Source organism: Abramis brama (genome assembly GCF_963993115.1).
Source record: "Abramis brama genome assembly, chromosome: 18".
NCBI lineage: Eukaryota > Metazoa > Chordata > Actinopteri > Cypriniformes > Leuciscidae > Abramis > Abramis brama.
This window is the reverse complement of record NC_139980.1, coordinates 12,013,429-12,038,555: the sequence shown is the minus strand read 5'-3', so window position 1 is coordinate 12,038,555 and position 25,127 is coordinate 12,013,429. Positions and strand designations below refer to the sequence as shown.

General features: G+C 37.5%; 1 protein-coding gene across 1 annotated transcript; it reads right to left on the bottom strand.

The window, feature by feature from the left end:
- Positions 1-136: 136 nt before the first annotated feature.
- hif1ab (hypoxia inducible factor 1 subunit alpha b) lies at positions 137-23,772 on the bottom strand. Its single transcript, XM_084090986.1, has 15 exons — positions 23,338-23,772; positions 15,575-15,765; positions 12,048-12,193; positions 11,877-11,961; positions 10,949-11,058; positions 10,431-10,633; positions 9,786-9,892; positions 8,489-8,636; positions 8,129-8,385; positions 6,891-7,117; positions 6,650-6,772; positions 6,232-6,563; positions 5,934-6,021; positions 5,567-5,684; positions 137-1,517 (listed from the first exon to the last, which is right to left on the bottom strand). Exons 1-15 carry the CDS (start codon positions 23,367-23,369, stop codon positions 1,363-1,365), a joined length of 2,322 nt encoding a protein of 773 aa, XP_083947112.1. The 5' UTR covers positions 23,370-23,772; the 3' UTR covers positions 137-1,362.
- Between the last annotated feature and the right edge of the window lie 1,355 nt (positions 23,773-25,127).

Sequence of the window (25,127 nt, the reverse complement as noted above, 5' to 3'; positions counted from 1 at the left end):
TTTAATGTACTTCTGAATAACTTAATAGATCCAGATTTAAAAAAAAAAAAATTTATATTTATATATATATATATATATATATATATATATATATATATTATAAAGTGGTATGTCAATTGAAACATGCGCCACAAAATTCTGGTCCACAATTGTCTTTTACTGATTTATGCAATAAACAATACATTTAGTGTTAAGAGATTAAAGGAGAAGACTGGAGACTGCAGAGATAATTGAACAGAAGATTACAATAACATAAAAAGAAAATGTCTTTCCTATTGAAAAACGAGAAAAGTTCATAAAATACTTGCAGGACATTGTCAACAGGCTGAATTAATCTGAAAGCATAAATGAAAAATATTGTCTTACTTAAAACTAAGCATTTGTGTTCTAATGCATTATAAATACTTGTAAAACTGGGACAAATGATACATCAGCTTTGCATGATCTAAAACTGCTCATGAAGCAGAAAAATGGTTACCAGCTATGGCTTCTTGCAAGCATTAAGAATCTACCACATAGGGAACTAAACAAATAAAAATGAACACTAAAAATATAAAAATCTATTGCATAATTAAACTATAAATCTGTTTTAACCTCTTAATGAGAAAACCCATCATGAGAACATCATACCATGATTGTAAATTCCCTTTTTTTTGCACATTCTCCATTACTTTGTCTCTTTTACAATTCATATGTGCTGTTCAAGAGAAAACTCAAAAGGTATGCAAGTAAATATCAATGCAATGAAAAGCAACACTCACAAACATACAACAGCGTTTAACCATTGAGCCTATGAGTGCACACACAGAGCTCTTACGTAACCGTTACACAACAAAACAGAGAAAAAATAAATTGTTCAATCTTTCATTAAAAGTACATATTTGTAAAAATGGTTTTGTATATTGCATGGACTGCTGGTATTCTGTCTTAAGAAAATAGATTATTGTGCGACTGTAGCTACAATACACACACTTTGGGGGGGATAAAACACAACGGGAGTTTTTATATAGGTGAAAGTAGGGAATCCAGAGGGAGTGTGTGAGATTGCACGCATCAGTGTTGGGGCAAGTTGTGCATTTCACATTAAGGCTCTTAACTCTTGTGATGCCACTGTAAAGTTACATTACGCTTCTCTGTCTCCAGGCCCTCTACACACTGGGATGGATGGACTCCCTCTGGGCTCCTCTTCGCATCACTGACGGGATCAATATAAGGTGCAGGTCATTTATTACATTTTTAAAACACTGGGGTTTATAGAGAATAAATGGGGTTTGGAATAAAAGGAGACATATGGAGGAAGATTTCAGGGGTCAAGGGGCGAGAGAGGGATGCAATGTCCAGAATGGCTAAACACAGCAGAGTTCAGTTGACTTGGTCCAGAGCACGCAGGAGCTCCTCTCCCTGGAGCAGATGATGGCGGTCCTGCACAGGAGCGTTGACTTCGCAGTCATAACGAGTTAGCTGAGGCAGCCCGCCGCTGCTCTCCAGAGAACTGCACAACAGACGACTGGCCACATCTACAGTCAGGGGAAAGAATACAAACTGATTTACTGACAACTGTATTACAACACGCTAAGATTCAAAGAAAAAATAAGTGTTACCTTCAAATAAAAAGTGCCATACTAAATATACGTCATTTTTTTCAACAAATATCTTGATATTTAAATCATGATCATGAATATGGCTTTCCTGTGTTTCTCACAATGGCTTTCATCAACTTGGTTACACAATAGTGCTTTCGATAATATTTTGAAATAAGGGACTGTTCGTTATTTATTTAAGGGGCCACCGGAGGAGTTTTGAGATCTGTTGTCAAAAAAGACATGACCCTCCCTTCGCCAGCAATAAATTTTTCTAGGACCCTCCAAAATGATTGTGAAAAAAGGCATGACCCTCCCCGATAATTTATTGATTAGCCTACTTCTGTACTGGTTTGCGCTTGGCAAAGATGTTCAGATAGCCATTGTTTGTTTGTTTTTTTAAACCATAAACTCTTGCTTTCTCATCTTGGCTGTAACGATAGACCAAACCTACGATTCGGCTCGTATCACGATTTTTGATTTTAGATTTGAAAAAAAAAAATCATGTTTTCGGTGCTGATGCGGTGTGACTCGTTCAACATGTGGGTGGCGTTGCGAATAAAGCATCTAAAAGCTGTCACAAAGAACCGGCAAAAGTAATGATTATTAATATGTCATATATAGCTAGGAGACAATTTAATTGTTTATTAATAAACAAGTGTTTTCTGTGTCTACTGCAAAGATGAAGTTGACGATGCGTCGCGATCTTCTCAGGACGCGCCAGAGAGAAATGCACATTTCATAAGCAGAAAGCAGTCTGTTTTCTTTCTTATGAATTGTTCTGTTTAGACATTTCAAGCTTTCTATATATTTCTTAGGTCTGTGAGGCAAGTAGCCTACCTTACGCTGAGTTTCGGTTCATTTATGAGACAAGAGTCCAGTTCACTCGCCCGCGCCTCCGTGTCATGATTATCTATTTTCTACTATATTTAGACTACTTCTTATTTATTAAATCCAGATGAAACATTGATTAAAATTAAGATAAAATTAATAAAAAAACGAAATTCACTTTAAAGAAAGGCTTTGTGCTTTCTGTTTGAGGTCTCTGTGAAATTTTTAAAGTCGCTTCAGAGCAGTCATGTTCGTAATGGAGAACTGTCACGCCCGTAACATTTTTTTTCTTCACATAAATGCGAACACGAAAAATAAAATAAAAATAATATAATATTTTATGTTCTGTGGAGGCCGATCTTTATTCATCCGGTGGGTATATATATTTTGGTTTGCACAGTGTAATTTATAGAATTACTAAAAAATATTTTGCCACCTAAAAGTTAAAGATTTATTTGTGTCACGTCACATGTGTATTTCCCTCATATTAAATATAAAACGCATGTGTAGACTGATATTTTTCTAATGTCTTGACTCCTTTCAGACGTTTCAAATAAATGCATTTTCAGAGAATTTTTATTTTAAGTTTTGACTGCAAATGTCACGTCCATTCACTGTAATCGCCCAATTTTAACGAATTTATCCTCAACTAGTTTTTGTGGTGTAGGTCTATGTATTTTATGTTAACTTAAATAATAGCCTACTAATAGTGATGTGGTAGCGCTGCGAAAATCGCGAGTCAACTTCATCTGTCTAGCCGACACTGACATAAAAAATAACTGTTTTATTTAAACTATTTAAATGTCTCCTGCTATATTGAACATATTTGCCTGTTCCTTACAAAACACTGACAGTGGGGTTTTTGACGGTTTTTTTTTTTTTTTTTTTTTGAGCAGCTGCGGACAAATTATTTCGACACACACACAATATTGATAAACAGGATTTTTTTGTTGCTTTTTTAATACAATAAAAATTTAATTTAATTTATTGTTTAATAAAATTATAAGCCTATTATTTTTAGTTTATTAACAGCAACAACAGCTGTAAAGATGAAGTTGACGATCGCCATCTCCGTAGTAGTGAACACGCCTATAGAGAGAAATGCACATCATTATTTCTTTTCGTTTTAAATTGTTAAAAAGACATTTCAAGCTTTCTTAAAATATATTTCATGTCTGTGAGGCATATGCTGAGTTTCGTTAAGTTAGGATGAGATGCGCTCCTGTTTACGAGCAGTGCAAGTGACCACGCGGGCGCATGATGATTGTGTTGTCTGCTATATTTTGTATTTGGCAATTGGTTGATAAAATTGTTTTTTAAAATTAAGATACAATTTATACAAAACGAAATTCACTTAAAAAAATCGTTTTCTGCAAAACAAAACTTAATTAAGTGGTCAAAATCATGTCTGACCCGCTCCATGTCTCTCGATATTGCGTACTCGTGTGTGCGGTTCACTTTTCATCATCAACATAGATGAAAAAATAACATTATTATATTTTAACAAAAATGAAACTAAATGAGCTTATTTAATGGTAACAACACAGTAGGCCTACAGACTCTGTATCTGTACAAATTGCTGCACATTCATTTTATTCTGAATTTTGCACACACAAGTTGAAAGGCATTTGTTTGTGCATGCATGTAAAACATATCTGCAACATTTATCAAGTTCTGATAATTATGCGTGCATTTATTAATTATTATCTTAATGAATAATGTAACAAGGACGAAGCATGTAAACTGTTTGTTTAGAATTTGGATCGATCATCGCAAATAGATCCGAATGAAGAAACGTACAAAACCATAGTAGAAAATGGGTGGGCCCGGACCTAAAATGCCCAATGGTAGCGCCGCGGCTGGTGGTAGCCCTACATTTTACACATCGTGGAAACAAAATAAGAATGGAAACTAAAATATGCAGTATCGCCCTACAGCGCACATTCTATCAGCAGTTCTGGCGCCTCAGTCCCAATACTGTTAAACTCGACGTACATTCACATCACATGTTAATGCAGCGGTAGAGTTACACTCACAGGACACTGTGCACTTAACAACAGTTCATTATTTGCTCGTGTTTTAAGTCTTTGCCGGGTAAACATTTCTTTGGCATTCTGTTCTGACATGATGCACGAACTGAAGTGCGCGCGCACTGTCAAACAGCGCCAAACTGGATTTTTGTTGGGTCAGACCCATCTGATATCGAAGGGGGGCTGATAACGCGAGATCAACATGGAGCTAAATGGAAAAAAATGGCACCAAACAAGCCACTTTGAAATGTTGCTGTTTTAATGAATATAAAAGTTGGGTGACCCTCCCCCTAGACTAAAAAAAGTTGGATGACCCTCCCCTCAACAAAGAATAAAAAGACATGACCCTCCCCTATTTTCCTCCGGTGGCCCCTTCCATAAATACCGAACGGTCCCTAAGACATGTTTTAATACATGCACTGCTTTTTTTTCTTCTTTTTTTTTAACCTACACGCATGTAAATAATTAAAGTGCATATTAATTAATAACAGCACTATGCTGCCTATATTATGATCTAAATTGTTTTAATATATAGTGCAGCCTTAGAAAAAGGTCTAATGAGGCGGTTCATGGATTCCCATCTGTGGAATTCGCCACTGCCGGTATTTTGCTGGTTACGCGACACTGGTAAATTTCAATCGACTATTTTTTTAAATCGACTACTCAAATTTAGTCGAGGAATCGTGACAGCCCTACTTATAACTGTGTATACACGCCAAAATAGTATTGCTTTTATTAGTAGAACGCGTTTAAAGTGTTTATTATAAATAATTTATCCATGCATTATTACTTTTTTTCAAATGTATGTGCACTCTTAATCCTTAAATCAAAAATGTCAACCTCCCCTCCACCTCCTAATGACGTAGTTTTACTTCATGATGCATGTCTCGTGGAGGGCTGGGCTAAATATTCACCACAGCTGACTGCAGACTGGCAACTTCCTACGATCCAATCATTTTCCGCCCAATCAAGTCTCGCCCTACATTTCTTTTCTCATTCCAGAAGTCATTTTACTCTGATATAATGTCACAATAGGGAAGAAAAGACTAATCGCAACTTCCGTTTCATGCCGACTTTAAAATTCCATAAAATAGATGGTACAATGATGATGGTCTCGTCACTCACCAGAGGGCAGTATAAGAATGGTTTTGTCCCCCCCGAGCACACTCGATCCTTTAACTTCTAAAACCTTTGCTCTTTTTCCAGGCTCGATAGCACTGTCCACACTCTGAAGCAAAGCACCCTGCGGGAAATAGCAGAGTGGCCATTAGCATGGCTGTTACATAGAAAACAGATCTCAAAAAGATCACTTATTTTGTCAGCCAAGTTAAAAATATATGCAAAAATAAATAAAAAACTGGAATATATAGTGCATAAAACAATTAAAATGTAATACAATATTAATATTAAAAATAATATTTAACAAAATAAAGTACTTTTATATATGCATCTTTACATACAATCTGTGTATAAAATCTAATAACATACTGACCAGTCCAACAGCCTCAGAAAGAGATGTCACTTCCAGCTTTCTCTTACGTTGGACATTCTGGATGGCTAACATCTTTGGAGACAGCTCTCTGAGAAATTGGAGCAACGGACAGAAGATCAGATAATCTACAATTATTGTCATCAAAAAGTAAGTCCAAATCAAAGCTCTTATGCTCATGATAGAACTGTTTTGGCTCGACTCCAATCTACTTAAAGTTTAATACGGATCAGCTATCTGATCCCTGTGCAAATCGATTGTTAATGATGCCAGCAGGTAGTTGTGCCAACGAGAGCTTTACCTGTTATTGAGCTGATTGCTGCTCTTTGGGGTGGGGGATCGAGCCGGGGAAGCGTCCCGACTGCCGCTGAAGGGCGAGACGGGAGCGCTGCACACCTCCTGCAGTTGATGCAGTGGTGAAGGGGCCTGTGATGATGGCTCCTGCGTCACTGCGCTGCTGGAGGAAGAGGCTGGAGATGCTGGGGAGGGTAAGGGCTGGAACAGGGAGCTCATGGCTGAAACAGAGAGAGAGCTGGAGGGGAGCGGATCCAGTGGAGAGGGGGTGCGCAGCTGGAAGTCATCATCCATTGGGATGTATGGAGCCAGCATTTCTAGGTCGAGATCCCCCATGGCCTAGAGGTCACAGAAATGTGTGTTCTGAAGTTTATGCAAATGCATAAATGACCACAGAGAGAGAGATATGGCAGATAAAGGTTTACCTGGGAGTTAAAGGGGGTCTTTGCCTCGGTATCAATAGCAAACAGTTTTTCAACCAGGTCCAGTTTGAATTCAGAACTGATGTCAGAGTCCACTTGGAAACAGTAATCCATGGGGCTGTTGGGCTAAGAACAAAAAAAACAAACAGCTAAAGCAAATCTTTGAGAGACACAGAATCTCATTAGCCCTTAAAAATAAGCAATCATTTTGAAATGAATGACAAAATGTTTAATTTGTCTTTACCCCCGAGGAAATGAGTCCAGATGTGGAGAGTTTGTTTGTGGAGTCTGGAACACAATCAGAGGCAGAGCTGAAAGGGAAGTCCTCTGCTCCGGACTCTAGTTTGGACAGAACTGGGCTGGAGTCACTGGGTGTCAGAGTAGACAGACTGATGGGCAGTTTCTCACTGCTGGAGGGCAGCATGACATCATTGTAGAGGGGCACCTCCTTCTGCAGCTGCATCTCAGAGTCTGGAGGGAATTGAATACTCTTAATTATTATCGGCAGCACACCAAGGAATTGTGTGTATATTTATTATTTAATTTCTTTCAACAATAAGATCATGAATCCATATTTCTCAAACAGTCTAAGAGGACTAGTTAATGTCTTTGTACATGTTTCTCTCTTTAAAAGATTAAAAAGCTGTTGAGAAAACACATTTGGTTATGTAATGGTACACTACCATTCAAAAGGTTTGGGGTCAGGAAGATATTTTTTTTGGAAATAACTTGGACTTTTACACTGTTACAAAAGATTTATATTTCGAATAAATGCTGTTCAATGTTTTTGAAATTGATAAGAAATGTTTCTTGAGCACCAAACATCAACATATTAGAATGATTTCTGAAGGATCATGTGATGCTGAAGACTGGAGTAATAGCTGCGGAAAATTCAGCTGTCATCACAAGAGTTAATTACATTTTAAGTATATATTAAAATAGAAAACAGTTATTTTATTTAAATCAAAATAATATGTCATAATATTACTGTTTTAGATTTATATGACATAATATTACTGTCAAATAAATACAGCCTTGAGAATGCATAACTGCATAAGCGACTTCTTTCAAAGACATCACAAAATAAAATCTTACTGACCTCAAACTTTTGAATGGTTGTATATGTACACATGACAGTGTCAGACACTGTTGGTCACCAACTAGCTGTCGATCGCAAATATGCGTTCTTCAAATTCTGGTTGTCTTACAGTACTTGTGGGCTGCACAAGGTAGCATAACTCCAGGTCACAAACCATATATCATTAATGTCATTTTATTTTGAATTACACTTTTTGTAACTCATCTCGGCTAAACGAGAAGAGAATATAAATATAATAAAAAAACACTCGCTCTTTGCTCAAGTTGACTTGAACCGCCAGCTCTCAATAAAAGCGAATGACATCCGATTATTGCAAGTTGCTGTTAAAGTGAGCAAAGCTTAATCTGTTCCATTTAAAAATGTAACCATCCACCAGAAAGCACCTGAGTTGTTGAAGTCCAAAGAGATGATGACGTCTCCTGCTGCAGGTGCCAACACAGTGAGGGCCTCAGGCTCCGCTTTTAGCTTCTCATAAAGGTCAGAGCTCTCCATGGGACACTTGAGGGTATCTGTCTTGAAGAGTTTGAGCATGTCCACCTCAGAGGCCTCATCTTTCATTTCCTGGCTCTCTTTCTCTACAGCCTTGGGCTCTGTCATGGTCTGCTGCAGGGACAGGACAACATCCCCCTCCACAATGCCACTGGATGGGACAGAACAGTTAAGTTAGAGATATGATCACAGACGCACTTTGGTCTCTATAAAAATGTTGATCCACTAAAAATGAAACAAAACTGGATCCGTACCTGAGAACGAAGTTGACGCACACAATGCACTGTGGCTGTGAATTCTTGGGGTTGTAGATAACGGTGGCCTGAGTCTCCACCCAAACAAAACCACCTTTCTTAGCCATCATGCGGTACTGGCTTGTGGTAGCCTGGCCCTTTGCGAACACTGGAAAAAAATAACATTCTCCAATTAGACATCTTTTGTAGCAGTTTTGCATGTTGAAGTAAAACCTCTAACATGATCAGGTAGACATTGTCACCTGTACTAAATTAGTAAACTATGGCCAATAAGGCCATCCTTAAAAATATTTTGGTTTGCAGTAACAGCAAAAAAATCGGGGGTCGGGGGGGGGGAGATGGGGGGGGGGACATTTTTCACCGATGTCTAGGGGCTGTTTACACCAGGCCAGTTCATGCGTTTTCTCAGATCGGATTGCAATCTGATTTATCAAAACGATTCCATTTACACCTGGTTACATAGGCTAAATGTGTGTGTGTTTTTTTGCGGATAAATCCGATCTTCAATTCCCGCTATATGCAGATTTAATGGAGTGCACGTCACCGAAAGCAACAGTTATGAGATACATTATTTTATTGATCATCAGCTAAAATTTCTGAATCAAAGCCCGCAATAAGAGAAAGCGGAAACAGCCCTGGTAAGATCATTTCGTTTCTTTACATTTAATGAAGATGATTGTGTGTTAAGCGTCTGCGACTTACTTTCACTTTGATTTGCGATAGCACGTTGATGCTCAGCTTCTCATCTGCGGCGATGCGTGTTGCAGTAGTGTCGTCATATCTGACTAAAACGTGACATATAGCCTATAACACGCTCTCACATGTTTATTTTTTAATAAACCATAATTAACAACATATAAAAATGAAATAATCTTTAGAGAAAAGCCGCAGCCATCATTACCAAGCGCGAACCATTGACAGTGAATGAAACGAAGCGAACTTAGCCTGCAGGCCATAGTGTGACATGCGTAAACCAATGGTGCAAACATAATCATAGATGACGCGCCACGGGTTTTTATTTAAAAGAAAGAACGTAGCTTATGTTTGTATGTAGGTCTAGGCAATTTATATTCACAATGCTTAATAACTAATATTATTTTATTGCATTTGTATTAGTTGTTTGAAGAGTTAAAAAAAATCGGTCGGTCTTAACGCATTTTACAACCGGCAAGTCGGTCGGACTAAAAGGGAAAATAAATAAATAATTGGGTCGGTACTAAATTGACAGGGTCGGTCGGGTTACGGCAAACAAGAATATTTTTAAGGATGGCCTAATTATCTAAATCCAGATACTCACGGTTTTGATGCGTCTTGGTGAGGTGATCTGAATCCAGGGCATGATAGTATTCGTACACTGACCTGTTCAGCAGATCATCTGGTTCATATCCCATCAGCTCTGTGATCCTTTGAGAAAGAGTCAGAATGTGTGTGAATTAAGTAGCAACATACTAAAACATTTAATTGAATGGTTAGTTAATAGTTTTAGGTAAGAATAACAACAACACTGCTCAAAACAAAACAGTTCTGCATTTCTAGCTACTCCGAAGCCGAGTCAGTGTAACAGCTTCACGGTTAGCAGAGGCTTAAAATAAAACACTGGCTTCTGCCACTAGGTGGCGTTAATTACATTCGTAAAAGTACAGAATACAGGCTTTTGTTCTTTGGCATGCTAGACCAGTTCTGCAGCATTGCTTTAATTCAAAGAGATGTAAACAACTCGTTGGTATGCACAACATTCATTGCTAGGTATAGATACCATCAAGGTAAACCCAAACTCAAAAAGAAAAGACAAATGTGAAGTGGGGAAGGCAAAACCTTTAACACGAAAACAAAATAAAGGGAAGAAAGAAAAGATGACATCTGCCAATCTGTCTATCACCTAATCTGGGGGAAATTTGATTGTAGTTGTGTGTATATAAGAGCATTACATCTCTCTGCTAACCTTTCATCACAGTACGAGAACTTCATGTCCAGAGTGTGACGGCTAAGGAAGGTCTTGCTGTCCAGAGGCACCTCGATGTTTGAGGGATGAGGAATGGGCTCACAGATGAGCACAAGGTAAGTCAGAGGGGGCTCTTTAAAGCCAGAATCCTCTGAACCTTCGCTGCGCTCCTGCAAACGGACATGACCAGCGCAGTGAAGAACCTGTAGCAGGAAAGAGAAGGGCGAAACTATTGCAGTCCATTTATAGCAAGTCAGACATGCATAAAAATAATTTAAAGGATGCTCTATGCACAATAGGACTCAAGCCAGTTTCCTTTCCTTCTTCCTTGTTACATTTTGTGTATTCTTGTAATGTCATAAAAATGAATAAACCATTTAAAATCAAGTCAGGGAAATACAATCTTATCTTCTAAAACAAATACCTAAAAATCTACCAGGAAAGGGTCAAGCTAAAGGGGAAAACCATATATAAGCTAAGAGATTAGTGAGAAAACTGCATCAATTCAGACATCTCACCTTCCACGTAGCAGACTTGATATTGACAGTACGTCCTCTGCTAGTGAGAGTGCACTTCATACGCAGGAAGAAGCTGCGCTCTGTGTTTTGTTCCTTGGTCTTTTTGGATCCTAAACATGGACAAAAAAAATTCAGTTTATGCATTTTTTTTTATTAATCGCTGATGCATTTATCTGCAGAGAAAATATTTTTACTAGGGGTGCGCCAAAATATCGATATGGCGATATCTCGCGATATTTTCTCTCGCGATCGATTCTCTATGTGCTCTTGCCAAGTATCGATCTTAAAAGCCGTTAGGGCGGGCGTACACGGTGCGAGTTCGGACACTCGGGAGGTCGTGAGATATTGCACACGTTGCGAGTCAGTTTAACTGATAATCGCGTCAAAGCAGCTGGTACACGGCACGACTGTCCTGCATGAATTTTATCCCAAGCCGGCAGCAATCCCATCGACGTGGTTGTGTATGATTTGGCAATAGGGGACAGCTGGTGAAAAAACATGTTTAAAAATTATCGGGAGGTCGGGAGGTGCTTGTAACGTGCTCGGCTCGGCTTGTAATTCCTCTCACACGCTGCGAGCCGCGACCATGCGAGCATCACCGATTCCACTCGATTTCTCCCGAGTGAAAAAAATCATCTGCAGCAAAACAAAAATAGTGTCTGTGACTGTTTTGTTGCAACTGATAAGACACAAGTTGTTTTTGTTATTGTGTTTCATCCAAAAAAATAAATGGAGATTCATTTTCCTAATTAAAAAAAAAATTATTTTTATTTCTTAAAACATGATATATTGTGAGTTATTACTGATAATATATCGATTATCGCCATATTGTGATATTATCGGTATCGTGAACAATGTATCGCGTATCGTATCGTATCGTGAAGTACCCAGTGATTCCCAGCCCTAATTTTTACCATGCGTGACTCACCTGTCCTATGGACCAGCATCTCTCTCAACTCCTCATGGTCACATGGGTGTGAAAATTCAAAGACGCTGTGACCGGTCAGATCAAACTGAGAGAAAAGAGTGCAGAGATAGTTAGCTACACCATAAGCTTTAAATCTAAACAGCACAGACTAAAATGTAAACATCTGGCTACCTGTGTAAGGCCCATGCTCTTGCTGACATTCTCAGAGAGATAAACCATGTCTCCATCCTCAGATAGCACCATGAGGAAACCCTCCAGGGCCTTCAGATAAAATCCATTCAGCTGACTCTCCAGCTCATTTTCTTTCTCCGAGTCATCTGCACAGTCAAACAACAGCAATTTAACCATATAAAGTCATAGTGGCACATTATGCCTTTACACACTCTCAGAAAATGGCACCTTTACAGTTACAACAGCAGGATACATATTAGTACATAAAATGTACATACCAGTACTGTAATGCACCCTTGAGGGGAAGATAAGGTACATGTTAATACCTAAAGGGGGCACTATAGTACCTATGTACTCTTGAGAGGTAGATAAGTTACACAGAATCTAAAGGGTGCATACTGGTACTAAAAGGCACCCGTACATTAAGGCACATAATAGGGCAGTTTGTGGGGAAAAAATTAAATTGCATTATTTTGTGATAACAATAATTATTATTATTATTACAACTAAATAAAAAAATATTAGACAATATCCTAATCATTTGTTAACATGTATTCACTACTTTAATGAGCTCATTGTTTTCTGCCTTTAATGCAATGTTGGCTAACTGTGTGATTTGTATATGTACATTTCTGAAATGCATAATTAGTCCCAGTCACCTCTGATAGCAGATCACGCTAAATTGTAATGTAACTATGTATTGTGAAAAGTGCTTTACAAAAAATGTGAATTGAAAATAAGAAATACTACTATTGTAATATTAATTACAATTAAAATAATTAAGTATTTAAAAAATGACATTATAAAACAACTTTTTTTACAGTACAACTAAAATTACAATACTAATATTTACGGCTGTCTTAATTTCATTAAAAGCTTACCTAAAACAACAAAACTTTACAATAAGGTCTCATTAGTTAACGTTAGTTCATGCATTAACACATTAACAATGAGCAAGAACTACATTTGCTGCAGAGGTTATTATTATTTGTTAAAGAATAATTCTTTGTTAAAATACAACTGCTAGTTCATGTTAGCTCAGATCCATTAAATAATAGTTACAACTTTTGATTTTAAGAAAGTGTTTCATAAATGTTGAAATTAAATTAACTAACATCAATAAATGCTCTAGAAGTATTTTTCATTGTCAGTTTATGTTAACTAATGAATTAACTAATGTTAAATAATGGTGCCTTATTGTAAAGTGTGACTGAACAATAAAATAATCAGAGTTTTATTCAATCAATATCTAGGGCATGTTGTAGTCCAGATTAAAATGTCAAAATATTTAAGTTTGAAAATAAATAGCTTTAAGTATTTGGTGCTGTGATGAACACCATTGCAAATACAATGCAACATTTTTGAAACATTTCAATACTGCAGTAGCGCAACTGCTTTGTTTATGGGGTAACCGCAGCATTTCTGTTGTTCCATCAACGCCTCTGCTGTCAGAGAGTGAATGTGCATTTTCATTCAGCGCATCTCCTTCACTCGTTCCGCCATGTGCTTCTCATTCAGCCATGTGCTTGTTAACATCAGTCCACGCATGCCTCTTTGACACAGCATACAGCAGTGTTGTGAATTTTAAACGGTTGATGGGTAAAGTACTCTTAAAATGCACTCAAAAAATCTGAATAATTAGTAATAATGATTCACCGTATTTTTAAGTGCCCACGATAACAATATTGTGCATGTTCATTATCGTGATATCTCGTATTACCGAATACCGGCACATTATACCTGACCCAAACTCAAAGCAGAAGCGGACGAGCAGCATTTACTGCAAACACAGTCTCTCTGAGACACTGAAAACACCAGATCATGAGCTGCTTGTGTGTAAAGGAACACTGCGCCGCGGCTGAACGATTAATCGAAATCGAATCGCGATTTGAAACGTTGCGATTAGCTAATCGCAAAAGGCTTTTTCATTTCCTTCTCTCTGGGCCTCGAGTTTTTTCACGTAGTAAAACTGCGTAGCGCATCTGTGCTGTACGTCACACGTAGGCTCACTATTGGCCGACGCTGGTCATGTGTGTGATGCGTCTGACGTACAACCCAGAAGCGCTACGCAGTTTTACTACGTGAACTAACTCGAGACCCAGAGAGAAGGAAATGAATAGTGGAATAAAGTCGTTATTTTTGTTGTTTTTTGCGCACAAAAAGTATTCTCGTCGCTTTATAAACTTAAGATTGAGCCACTGTAGTCACTTGGGCTACTTTGATGATGTCTGTATTAGCTTTCTGGACATGGACAGTATACCGTACATACATTTTCAATGGAGGGACAGAAAGCTCTCGGACTAAATCTAAAATATCTTAAACTGTGTTCCGAAGATGAACGGAGGTCTTACGGGCTTGGAATGACATGAGGTTGAGTCATTAATGACATAATTTTAATTTTTGGGTGAACTAACCCTTTAAGCGTTTCCCAACCCAAGCTGTCAAACTTACATCATCAGAGAAGGAACGCCATTCCAGACCGGAAGTAACTTTTCAGACTTTGATTAAAGATTACGACGGCAAACTATTTTTTTCTGTGTATTAACTTGCACGGATTAATTTTTCATCACAAGACTAATAATATGCGCTAACAAAGTAAATAGGGTCAATTTTGATTTCAGTTGGACTTTAATAGAAAAACATTAAACATTTACATTTTTGAGATAAGTTTCTTGTTTAACCAGTAGTTGTGATAAATAGCCTATAATAAATCAGGAAACTAGATGAGGTCAAATAAACCATGTGTGTGGGTTGACATTCTCTTGATTTGTGCTTATAGGTGAAAGTGCAATAATTCTGATGAAATACATTTCTCAAATGACAATAATATTATGATTATAATTTTAAGCAAAATAATTGGGACTATCAATTTAACCATTATGCAGCAGGACGAAAATGTGACTAAGTTTTCATTGACGAAAACTAGACTAAACAAATACAGGATATGGTTGACGAAATATGATAACTAAAAAGTACATTTGAGGCGGGACTAAGACTAAATAAAAATAAAAAAACGGACAAAATGAACACTAACAGAAAGGTACACTGAATCTACTAGACTACAAGGTAGTGGAGGGGTCTAAAGTTAAAGGCATGTTGTACTCCTTTAATTTAGAGTGTGTGCTGCACACTACTGAGAATATTGAGCTGAAGCTTGACTTTACAAAATTAAATCGCAATATCTGTCAGAAAAATCGCAATATCTGTCAGAAAAATCGCAATTAGATATTTTCCCCAAATCGCACAGCCCTAGTGTATATTTAATTACATTGCGGTTTATAATCGTGCTTGGCCATAATCATGATTTTGGTTTGATTTAGATTAATCATGCAGATATACATATTATATCTAAAAGGTACAAACTAGTACTAATATGCACCCTCTGAGGACTGCCCCAGTGACTGCAGATTGTACATATTTCCCTCCTTGCTTCATGTTTACAGCATCTCTAAGGTTTTGAATCCGTTTTGCATGCGGTGTAAATTTTATGCGCCTCTAGATACAAATATTCATATCAGCGAACTGACCAGAGATGAGCAACTTCCTCATGCGCAGATAGCTGATGGCCAGCCTCATGATGGAGGCTTTGTCCAGGTGGGAGGTGACATTGTGTGGCAGGGGAAGCTGGTGCGCTAACTCGTAGAACACCTCGGACTCCTTTCCCCTGCGAGATCTCGCTGCATCCCTGGACTTCTCCTTCCTGCGCTCCGAGCTCACCCTGGAAAAATAAGGGAGGAGATTGCGGCATTAGTTTGGCTCTGTGTTTGTGAAAAGAGAGACATCCTGCGCTAATGCTTGAGGACAGCAACAAGGTCTACTTTTTAAAAAAAATCTCTCATTTGCATGGCGTCAAAACTTGCAGTGTCAAAGGACAGACAGATAGTTTCATTGTGACTGGCTGGTGAAAGGTTGTGGACACAGTGTGAAAGACACAGTTACAGCCCTTGGAGGTCAGCCAACGGTGGTAAATGTTGTCGTGTCTGACAGTTTTCAGATTTCCTAGCATAAACTTTTCGGTGCACTACAAAGAACAAACTTTAACATACAAACAAGCAACATCTGGTCTTACAAACAAGCAAGGTCGGGATTTGGACAATAAACAGTTCATGGCAATAAAATAAACCCTTTCCTAACAAATAGGTCACCATGAAAAGGTTTCCTGATAAAATTAGTGTCTAAAGAAGCATATCTATTACCCTTGGGACCTACAAGACAGACTCCCACATATTTAATACGTGTTTCACTTAAATGCAAGAATGGAAAGCTCTAAAAAAACAAGCCAAACTATGGGCAACAAAGAGCAATTAGGCTATGTAATGCACACCCTTTAACAAAAGATCCCTTACACACTAATACCCTCAGGTGTTCATTCATGATTTACTGTTATAGAAAGTTGTTCACCGTTAACAAAAGCTGCCATGACACTAAGGAAAATTGACTAAATCCCGAATAAACTCGTATTTTCTTAATTCTTTTAGAATTTCACATTCTTGTTCACATTTCACAAACTTGAAGTGGTTTAAACAGAGATAAAAAAAAAAGAGTATATTAACACCTATTATCATAGATATAGAGTGGTGCAGGTATGATGTCACTTTGTATGCCAACCGGCAGTTAACATCACACTGGTTCCCTCGACAAAAACACAATAGGATTTTTTTGGATTATCGCAAAAAACAAGTTCTGTGATCAACAAAAGTTTATGATACTTGCACATTTTGTCCTCCAAGATAATTTTCACAGATTAACACAACTTTCGAATTTTGAAGCCTAAATGGCTATAAAAGAACTACACCACGGTCGCTCTACTTCAATGTCATCACCAAGCTTCCGAAAAAAATTCCCAGAAAGTTTGAGTTAGAATAGTTCATATGAGCAAAAATATAAGCATAATGAGGCTGTAAAAGTGGACTGAGTTTACCTGTGTGATGACGTTTACTCTCCTCGACGGTCTCTGTAGTCCCATTTAGCTACTTGTTAGCAACCGCCTTTTTCAAGACACGTAACAGCTTAAAAAAAGTCACGAGTGGGTAATGCTGATGTATTTTATGTCATAGAATAAAACATGAAAGTGTCTTGAGCTTGTGTTAACTACAGACCTTATTTTAGCCATTTAACCAAAAATCCATTGACTTCGGGATGATGGAACCAGAAATGCAAAAATGCTAACTTGTTTGCGTGTTATGTCATACCTGCACCACTATTTTTATCTATCTCTAAAAGATATTAAGCATCAAACGAGCTTCAGATTAGATATGGAAACATTATTAAAGGTATGGTTCGGAGTAATTTCGGTACGGTACCAAACTTCTACAGTAGTACAAATAGGTTCTGTACTCATAAAACGAGGCATTGGAAAGTTTGTAAGTACATCAGGAGTTTATATAAATAACACTTGCCTGATGGCTTATGCTACAGCAAACCCGGACGTCGAGGTCACTTCCGTGATTTGGGAAAAGCCCGTAAAAGTCCTGGCAGAAAGCGATGCATAAGGATGTAGTGTAACGACGCCCAGTTCCAGGAATGCACTAATATTTTGTTGGTAACAACTGGTATTACCAACAAAATATTAGTGCATTCCTGGAACTGGGCGTCGTTACAGTGAACGTTTTCAATTAATTCCCATGGAAATTGATCTAATAATAGTCTAAAATACAGGGGAAGCTCTTAAATACGTCTAAAAGTATTTTTAAAAGTACTGAATCAAAAAGAATTTTTCTGAATTTGCAAAAATGCTTCTGACTCTTACTGAAGACAAGCAAATAGTGAATTGACCAATGAGGTCTCTGTGCAACTGCCAACAAATCTACATAGGCCTATTCCCCATAAGAGCTCAAGGTCAAAGCAGCAATGAGAAACAATGAGCAGGCCTTGCGTCAACTGTCAAAGGCATGCAAGACAAAGGAAGGAAAACGGTTAAGACAGCCTAGTGACCTGGCAGGAAAAAAACAATTTTGAGACAGAAGGCTCCCATCCTCCCTATCAAAGCGCTCTCTGAAGTAAAGCGGAAATCATTTGGCCAGAAACGGAGGAAAACCCTTGTGCACAGGGGTTGTTCATATGCGCATTTCATTGCAGTTTTCAGCCTGTTTGTGTCTGTGCACAGTATCAGTATCTTATGTAAGTTCCATATATGGACTTCTTAATAATATATGTCTACATTTCTGACTGTTTTCAGAGTAGCTGGAAGACCCCTTTGGCAAAGGAAAGCTTTTTAACTTAACTGTAAATGCATAAGTATGAGGTTGCATTGTATGGTTTTAAAATGCAATAAGAAGAGAACAATACAAGAGTTTCCTTTGAAACGGGTGTTTCTCATCATGATGACAAGATGGCAAATAAAGCAAACTGATAATAACCGTACGTCATGTTCTGAAACCGCATTTGTTGTTGATGCAAATTTAATTGGTTGTATTCTCTCTGTCTATTTGCAAAAGCAATCACCAGCTTCTCATGTTTATAATGACTGGTAAAACTTAATTGCCCGTTTGATTTCTTTTTTAATTTTCTAAGTTTATGTTGTAATAAACCCAGTACTAGGGCTGAACGATTAATCGCACTTTCCATGTAATCGCACTTAAATCGAGATGGCTTATCGCGATTTTAAAATCGCAAAGGCTGCAATTATTTTTTATGCGCAGTTTGTCATTGATGTACGGCTCTGTAAACGCTGCTCCATCTGAAAGCACTGTGAGTTTGAGTCACTTATAACGTGCATTTGAAAAAACAACACGCATCAAACATCTTTCCAAAACATGAGAAGCATTTATGAACCTCTTGTCCAACAACAGACAACATTTAATAACATGCATTTACTCCAAACTCACTTCATAAAGACAGCTGAGCTCATCCTTCTGTGAGATGATGTGCCTTCTTACACAGAATAAGGCAGTCGTGTATTTATAAGTCATGTTTAATCAAAGCGTTTCAATCTTCTGTTTATTCAGCTACAGCGATAGGGATTTCCTGGAATGATGCTCTGCGTGGGGCATATTTATCGTGTTTGCGTGAGAGCGCCCTCTGGCGTTCAAATGGGGCAGTATTTACTACCAATCAGCCACACTCTACTGACAAGCTGCGCATAAGATAATCGCAAATCGCGTGCGGTTTTGTTGCGATTAATCGTTCAGCCCTACCCAGTACACAGTACAAAGTACCTTACCCATGTGAATCGCAAGCCCAGTATCAATCCTCTACAATGCGAGTAAATCACTCGCATATGCAGCTAAATTTTCATGCTAGGCAACTAAATAATGTCTATCATCATTAGCCAATAATAAAAGCATGGCTAATAAAATGTTAGATTTCACCCGCCAGTGTTTGAGTTAGAAGCTAAGTGTAAGTTTAACACCGATATATTTTCACTCGCTGAACACTCTGACTGAGCACTTGAGTTTCGTACTATTCCAATTCATCTCAATGGATGCGCAGCATATTTGATGTAAAACTCTAGTGTGAATGTACGCGCTACATGTAAATTATACTCTTTGTTGTATCTTCCTGTTAAAATAACTGAGTTCAGCCTTTAAAAGCAAGCAAAAGCCACTGCAAATTTCTTCAGTAGTGCGCGGAACTAACGCACAAATGGAAATCTCATTGGCTAGCACTCACCTATTACTGTCCCCGTTTTAATTTCAGCAAATCAGTCTGAGCGAAAGCAGACAACGTGAATGATTAATATTCATTAGCCCATCAGCTCATCAGACCGTAGCACATTTTATATTGCTATTAGTAATAGAATTAGTAGTAGTATTTTTTTTTTACAGAAACGCCACCGTCAGTCCTAAGTTCTGTTAAAATTATAAAAAATAAATCTGTTAAATCTGCTTCTGTTGCATAGAACTGAATAAAGAATAATACATTGTTATTTAATATTATTTTAATTTGTGCTGTCAAAATTAACACGTTAACGCATGAGATTAAATTTTTTCGGTTTAACACGTTAAAAATATTTGACGCAATTTTTCTCCATCATCCTTTGGCTAGCGCGTCAATATATGATCACGCTCTTATACATGCAAATAATTTTGAACCATTCAAGCGCGATAAGACAAGAGAGAATGCAGTGCAGTACTGGCGTGCATCTGTGAATCTCCTGTCGGTATGACACACACACGGCTCGTGTGCATAGAAAGTATGTGGCATAGCTCAAATAAGTTAAATGAAGTCTTAAATGAAAGTAAAGAGTTGATCAAATGTGTGTCAGATGTGTGTGTAAATCTTGACTGACAAAACGATTGTGGAAGATTGGGTTTTCAAACTAGCGAAGCGAAATGTAAAAGTGCCTATTTAAGCACTTTGTCATTGTACTGTTTTGTTGTTGTGTTTTTCATTAAAATGAATAATGAACCCACCATTCAAGCAATTGACGCTCCCGAATTGCCGCTAATAAAACCCGCACGGGAGTTCATTATGGTGCGTGTCCACTGGTGCGAAGAGAGCAGAGCAGAGCAAGCATTTTCAGTTCATTCCTATGGAGGTTCCAGAGCTTCCAGAGGAATTAGCGTAATTGAAAACGCTCGCTCGCTCTGCACCAGTGGACACGAACCATACAGAAAAAGCGAGGAGGAAAAAGAGGGGAAAACTCCTCACCATCACATCTCTAACTGGGATCAAGAAAGGACCCCGAGCTGGGACTTGAACTCAGGTTGCCCGAAGCACACCCGAACTCTCTCGAAGCACTGCCTACAAGACAATCAGTTCTGACAGTCAGAACATATTTAGGCTAAATGTTATAATCTAGAAAAGAAAAAAAAATCAGAATTGCGAGATATAAACTGGCACACCTAAGAAAAAAAGTCTGAATTAATTGAGAGAAATAAACTGGCATTTCTAAGAAAAAAGTCAGAATTGTGAGATATAAATTGCCAATTCTGAGGAAAAAAGTCAGAATTGCGAGTTTATTAATATATCTTGCAATTCTGACTTTATAACACGCAATTGCGACTTCATAATGCAAATTACTGACTAGTTTGTATGGAAGATACAGTTTTGCACGCCCTAACTGCTCAGCATACTGTAGGCCTATATGGATTGTAACATATATATGGCCTAATCCTACCTACCATATAAGAACAGGGCTTCTGAGCTCCTAAAAATACCTTGTTGACCACTGATCAGTAAACCAAAATTGATGCCAGTCTAAAAGGTGGTCTGTTTTATGGCATGATTCCCAGTCTAACTGGATTCATATAGATCACATACAAGACCTTGAGACACAATGACTGAATCAATAGACATCCCCTTGACCCGAGGATTTTAAAAACACGCAAAAAAAAAAGGGCTGGGCGATATGGCCAAAGAAATTATTGTTTATAATTAAACATCATTTCTAACATTTATCGAACTCATGTTATCGTTTTATCGAGGAAAATTACATCACGATAATAATTATTGTTTTAATGCCCAGTCCTTCTCCAAAACAAGAAAATATGATAAGAGGGACCCATTTTAACATTCAAACTGATAGAGGACTTGCAGCTGTCTTGCCACAAGACTGGGCAGGAAGTTGCATTGACGTCAATGCTGGGAGTGATTAAGATTTGAGAGAAGAGCATGTAGTTGCTTGAACTTGGATGCCAACCAAATTCATGACAGGAAAATATTGCCACTGAAAACAGGGTATTACTCACTTTATATGGGGCCTATCACACTGTATTGTTTTAACTAAAAATAAAAAATGAGATTATGTTCTGGGCAAGATTCATATGGTCAAATTGACACTAATAGGATTGAATACAATTCACCAAAAATCACATTATGACAAAAAAACAGCAAACCTTTAACATTAATATTCCTTCACACATTACAAAAAAATAACTACTGTAACTACTTTTGCAAAAAAACTAAAAACAGTTTAACATTTTAAACAGAAGTATGTAAAAGCAGTTCTGTGTGCTTTCCTGAAGCTCAAACAATAGAGCAAGATGCAAGCAATACCAAGATCATGAGAAGTCCAACGAACTGAATGATTCTGTATGAGCTGATAAAAATGTACGCCTTCAATGCAATGCAGTGTAAGTTTCATTGGATTAAAGCATCTTCCAAATTAATAAAATATAAAGAGGGTAGATATGAAAGACTAAAAAACAAAATATATCCCAAAAAAAGTTTATTATGGGTCAGTACAGTTGGATCTAATGATGAGATATCAAAAATCTAAATAGAAATGTTGTACACCCATTCCACAACACATCAAAATGTTGACAACTTGCTAATGAACCTAAATGGGGAAAAGTAACAATATTATATCTATATAAATTATACGTTTATCAACCAGTACTTCTAAAAAATCAAAAAGGGTCAAATTGACACCATAACATAAAATAAATGGTGGCACACTGCGTGTATCTTAGCTTAACTACAGTGCCAGTCTAATTCGTCCTGTGAATTCATTAGTACAGAAAAACCAAGCAACTATTTCCAGACTTAGCAATGAGAACACTGCTTTCCATCTCATCTAAACTTTGAGCCCACACTAATGACAGTCCTGACAAATAATAAGACACTGTGTCAGCAGAATCCAAGGATGAATTCCAGCTTCCAGTCCTATATCAACAAATATGCCAGACGAGCTGGCTGAACGAGGGCAACGAGTTAGTGTGACCCGTGGGGTCAAGTGGTTTGAGGGGTGAAGAAGGGATCAGTCATATTACTAGTACATGGCTCTTTTATCTCACAAATAAACGACATCAAAACATTCAGAGCTTAAGTACACAATACAAGAATACCAAGTAAAAACCACTGAACTAAAAACAAAGATTATACCATTTAACTCCACTAGTATAATAGACAACAGTAAACGTTACAGCTGTCTGATCATTTCACTATGGAAAAAGAAGCGGAGTAAGTTATGTATTTTGTGCTTATTGCAAGCATTCATTTGACATATAATCAGCTTGTTTATGCACTCCCAGTGAAACTGAAGTATGTCTATACTACTATAAACTGTTTATAGCGGTTTAAGCCATAAATCAGTGGAAGTTTAAGTTAGCATACCGCTAGTTTCATAGCCTATTTCCACAGACACTCTGCTACCTCGAATAAAGCCAAATATTGCGTTACAAAGCAAAAAATATCACTCTTTTTATTGTTTGTAAAAATATATAATAGGCTTTTAAACACAAATAGCCGGTATGTGCGCTTTAAACTTGCTCGTAAATCCAACACAAAATGGCGACACATTCGGTGTGACGGGGGATGAAGATCTTTCTGTCTGACTAGCAGTACATGGACATAACAAAATCCGATCAGCAACCACTTTCTATAAAACAGAAACGGGAATCCCTACCTTTTCTTTTCAGTGACAACTCCAGTATCCATTCCTGGGTAAAACCACTCAGTATGTTAGGTTTTTCCAAACCGCGAGGCCAGAAAATCAAGGACGTGGCCACCTCTTGCTAACAAATAAAAATGTTTCTAAAAGAAACCGAGCAAACGCGATAAAATTGTCCGATTCAAGTCCGGTGTGGTGTGTTGAAAGCGTCAGAACGGTAGAGATCAACCCTCCGGTTCGCTGAAGGTCAAATCATTTGTCTGGCACCCAATCGGTGCAGCTTCTGGTCGGTACAAAGAGTTAGCCGTGCCTCCTACTACTCTCTCTATGTGGCCCGCGCGTTCACGCTGACGGGAACGCGCACAGACGTCGGTGTCGCATCAAAAACTCTTTCACACCGAAGGGGCATCAATCCAACCAGCAGTTCAGTCGACCCCCACGCTGTGATGTAATCACCACTATTGATTTGACCACAGATCGAGTAAATGTGAATTATTTGCTTATCCTACAACCAAGTTTTTTTTTTTTTTTCAGTTAATGGTGTGTTGTTTAGTATAAAACGTCTAATATTTTATTATTATTTTTTGAGATTATAATAATGATCAGGTAACTGAAAACAATTGTTTTCCAAAATAATTACATCAGTAACCAGCAAGAAGACCTTAACATTGCCTGCAACCACACAGAACACATTAGAAGCAACCAGCCAGAACACTCTAACAACCAGTTAAAATAACCTAACGACCAGCCAAAACACCAGCCATCTAATAACCCTAGCATGTTTAACAACACTGTAAAAGAAAAAAAAAAAATATATATATATATATATGATCAATAAGTTGACAACGTTTTTACATTGGTTGAGCTCATCAAAATAAAAAATAGCCACTAATTTTTAAGTCAGTTTAATATAATTTAAGTTGAAGTGACTTAAACATCCAAGTTGATTGCACTTAAAAATTGAAGGCAGATTTTTTTTTTACAGTGAACATACTGGTACCCAATCTATCAAGCCAACAAAAACTTTCTTGACAAACCTTACTTTTCTATAGCATATCTTTATTTAAAAATGCACACAGTTATAAACCAGGTTATTCCTTTACTCATTAAAATAAAATTTTAATAAATCCTATGAACACTGACAAAAATCACTTTCAGAATGATTTTATTTTTCATCTGATGAATGATAAAAACACTGACAGATAATCAGAATTCACCCAAGAATTTAAAGAGGTATAGACTACATGACATACAGAAAGCTGGTGTGCGTTGTTGTGGACAATATTGACAACTTACTGTTATAGTTACAATTTTGGTGTGATATTTCTGCTCGTATGGGAAGTACTGATGTTGATGATGAAATGTTTTGCAGAAATTTCAGCAGTTTCCTCAAGTGTGTTAATGTTAGCCTATTTCTTTCTGCTGGTATAAGACCTCATTTTGCACCAATCACCAATCTAAATGATAGGCCTATATTCAGGTCCGGTAACACTTTATTTTAAGTTGACGTAGTTAAATGTAACTACATGTACTCACTATAGTAATAAAAGTAAATTATGCATAATTACAAGTAACTAACCCTAAACCAAACCCTTACCCTAACCGTAACCCTATAGTAAGTACATTAAAGGGATGGTTTGGAGTAATTTCAACCTAGGATCTTTTGCACCATGAAATTACTATGATAGGCCTATATTCAGATCTGGTAACACTTTATTTTAAGTTGACATAGTTAAATGTATTTATTTATTATTTTTTATATTAGTGCATATTAGTGGCGGCGGGTGTTTGGCTCGAGGTCATGG

Excerpts from the sequence above, each read along its gene's own strand:
- hif1ab (XM_084090986.1), bottom strand. The coding sequence starts at position 23,369 with ATGGATACTGGAGTTGTCACTGAAAAGAAAAG. Across the intron at positions 10,634-10,948 it reads TCAAGTCTGCTACGTGGAAG|GTTCTTCACTGCGCTGGTCA; the intron begins GTGAGATGTCTG and ends TTCCTGCTACAG. Across the intron at positions 5,685-5,933 it reads TTTCTGAGGCTGTTGGACTG|GGTGCTTTGCTTCAGAGTGT; the intron begins GTCAGTATGTTA and ends TATTTCCCGCAG.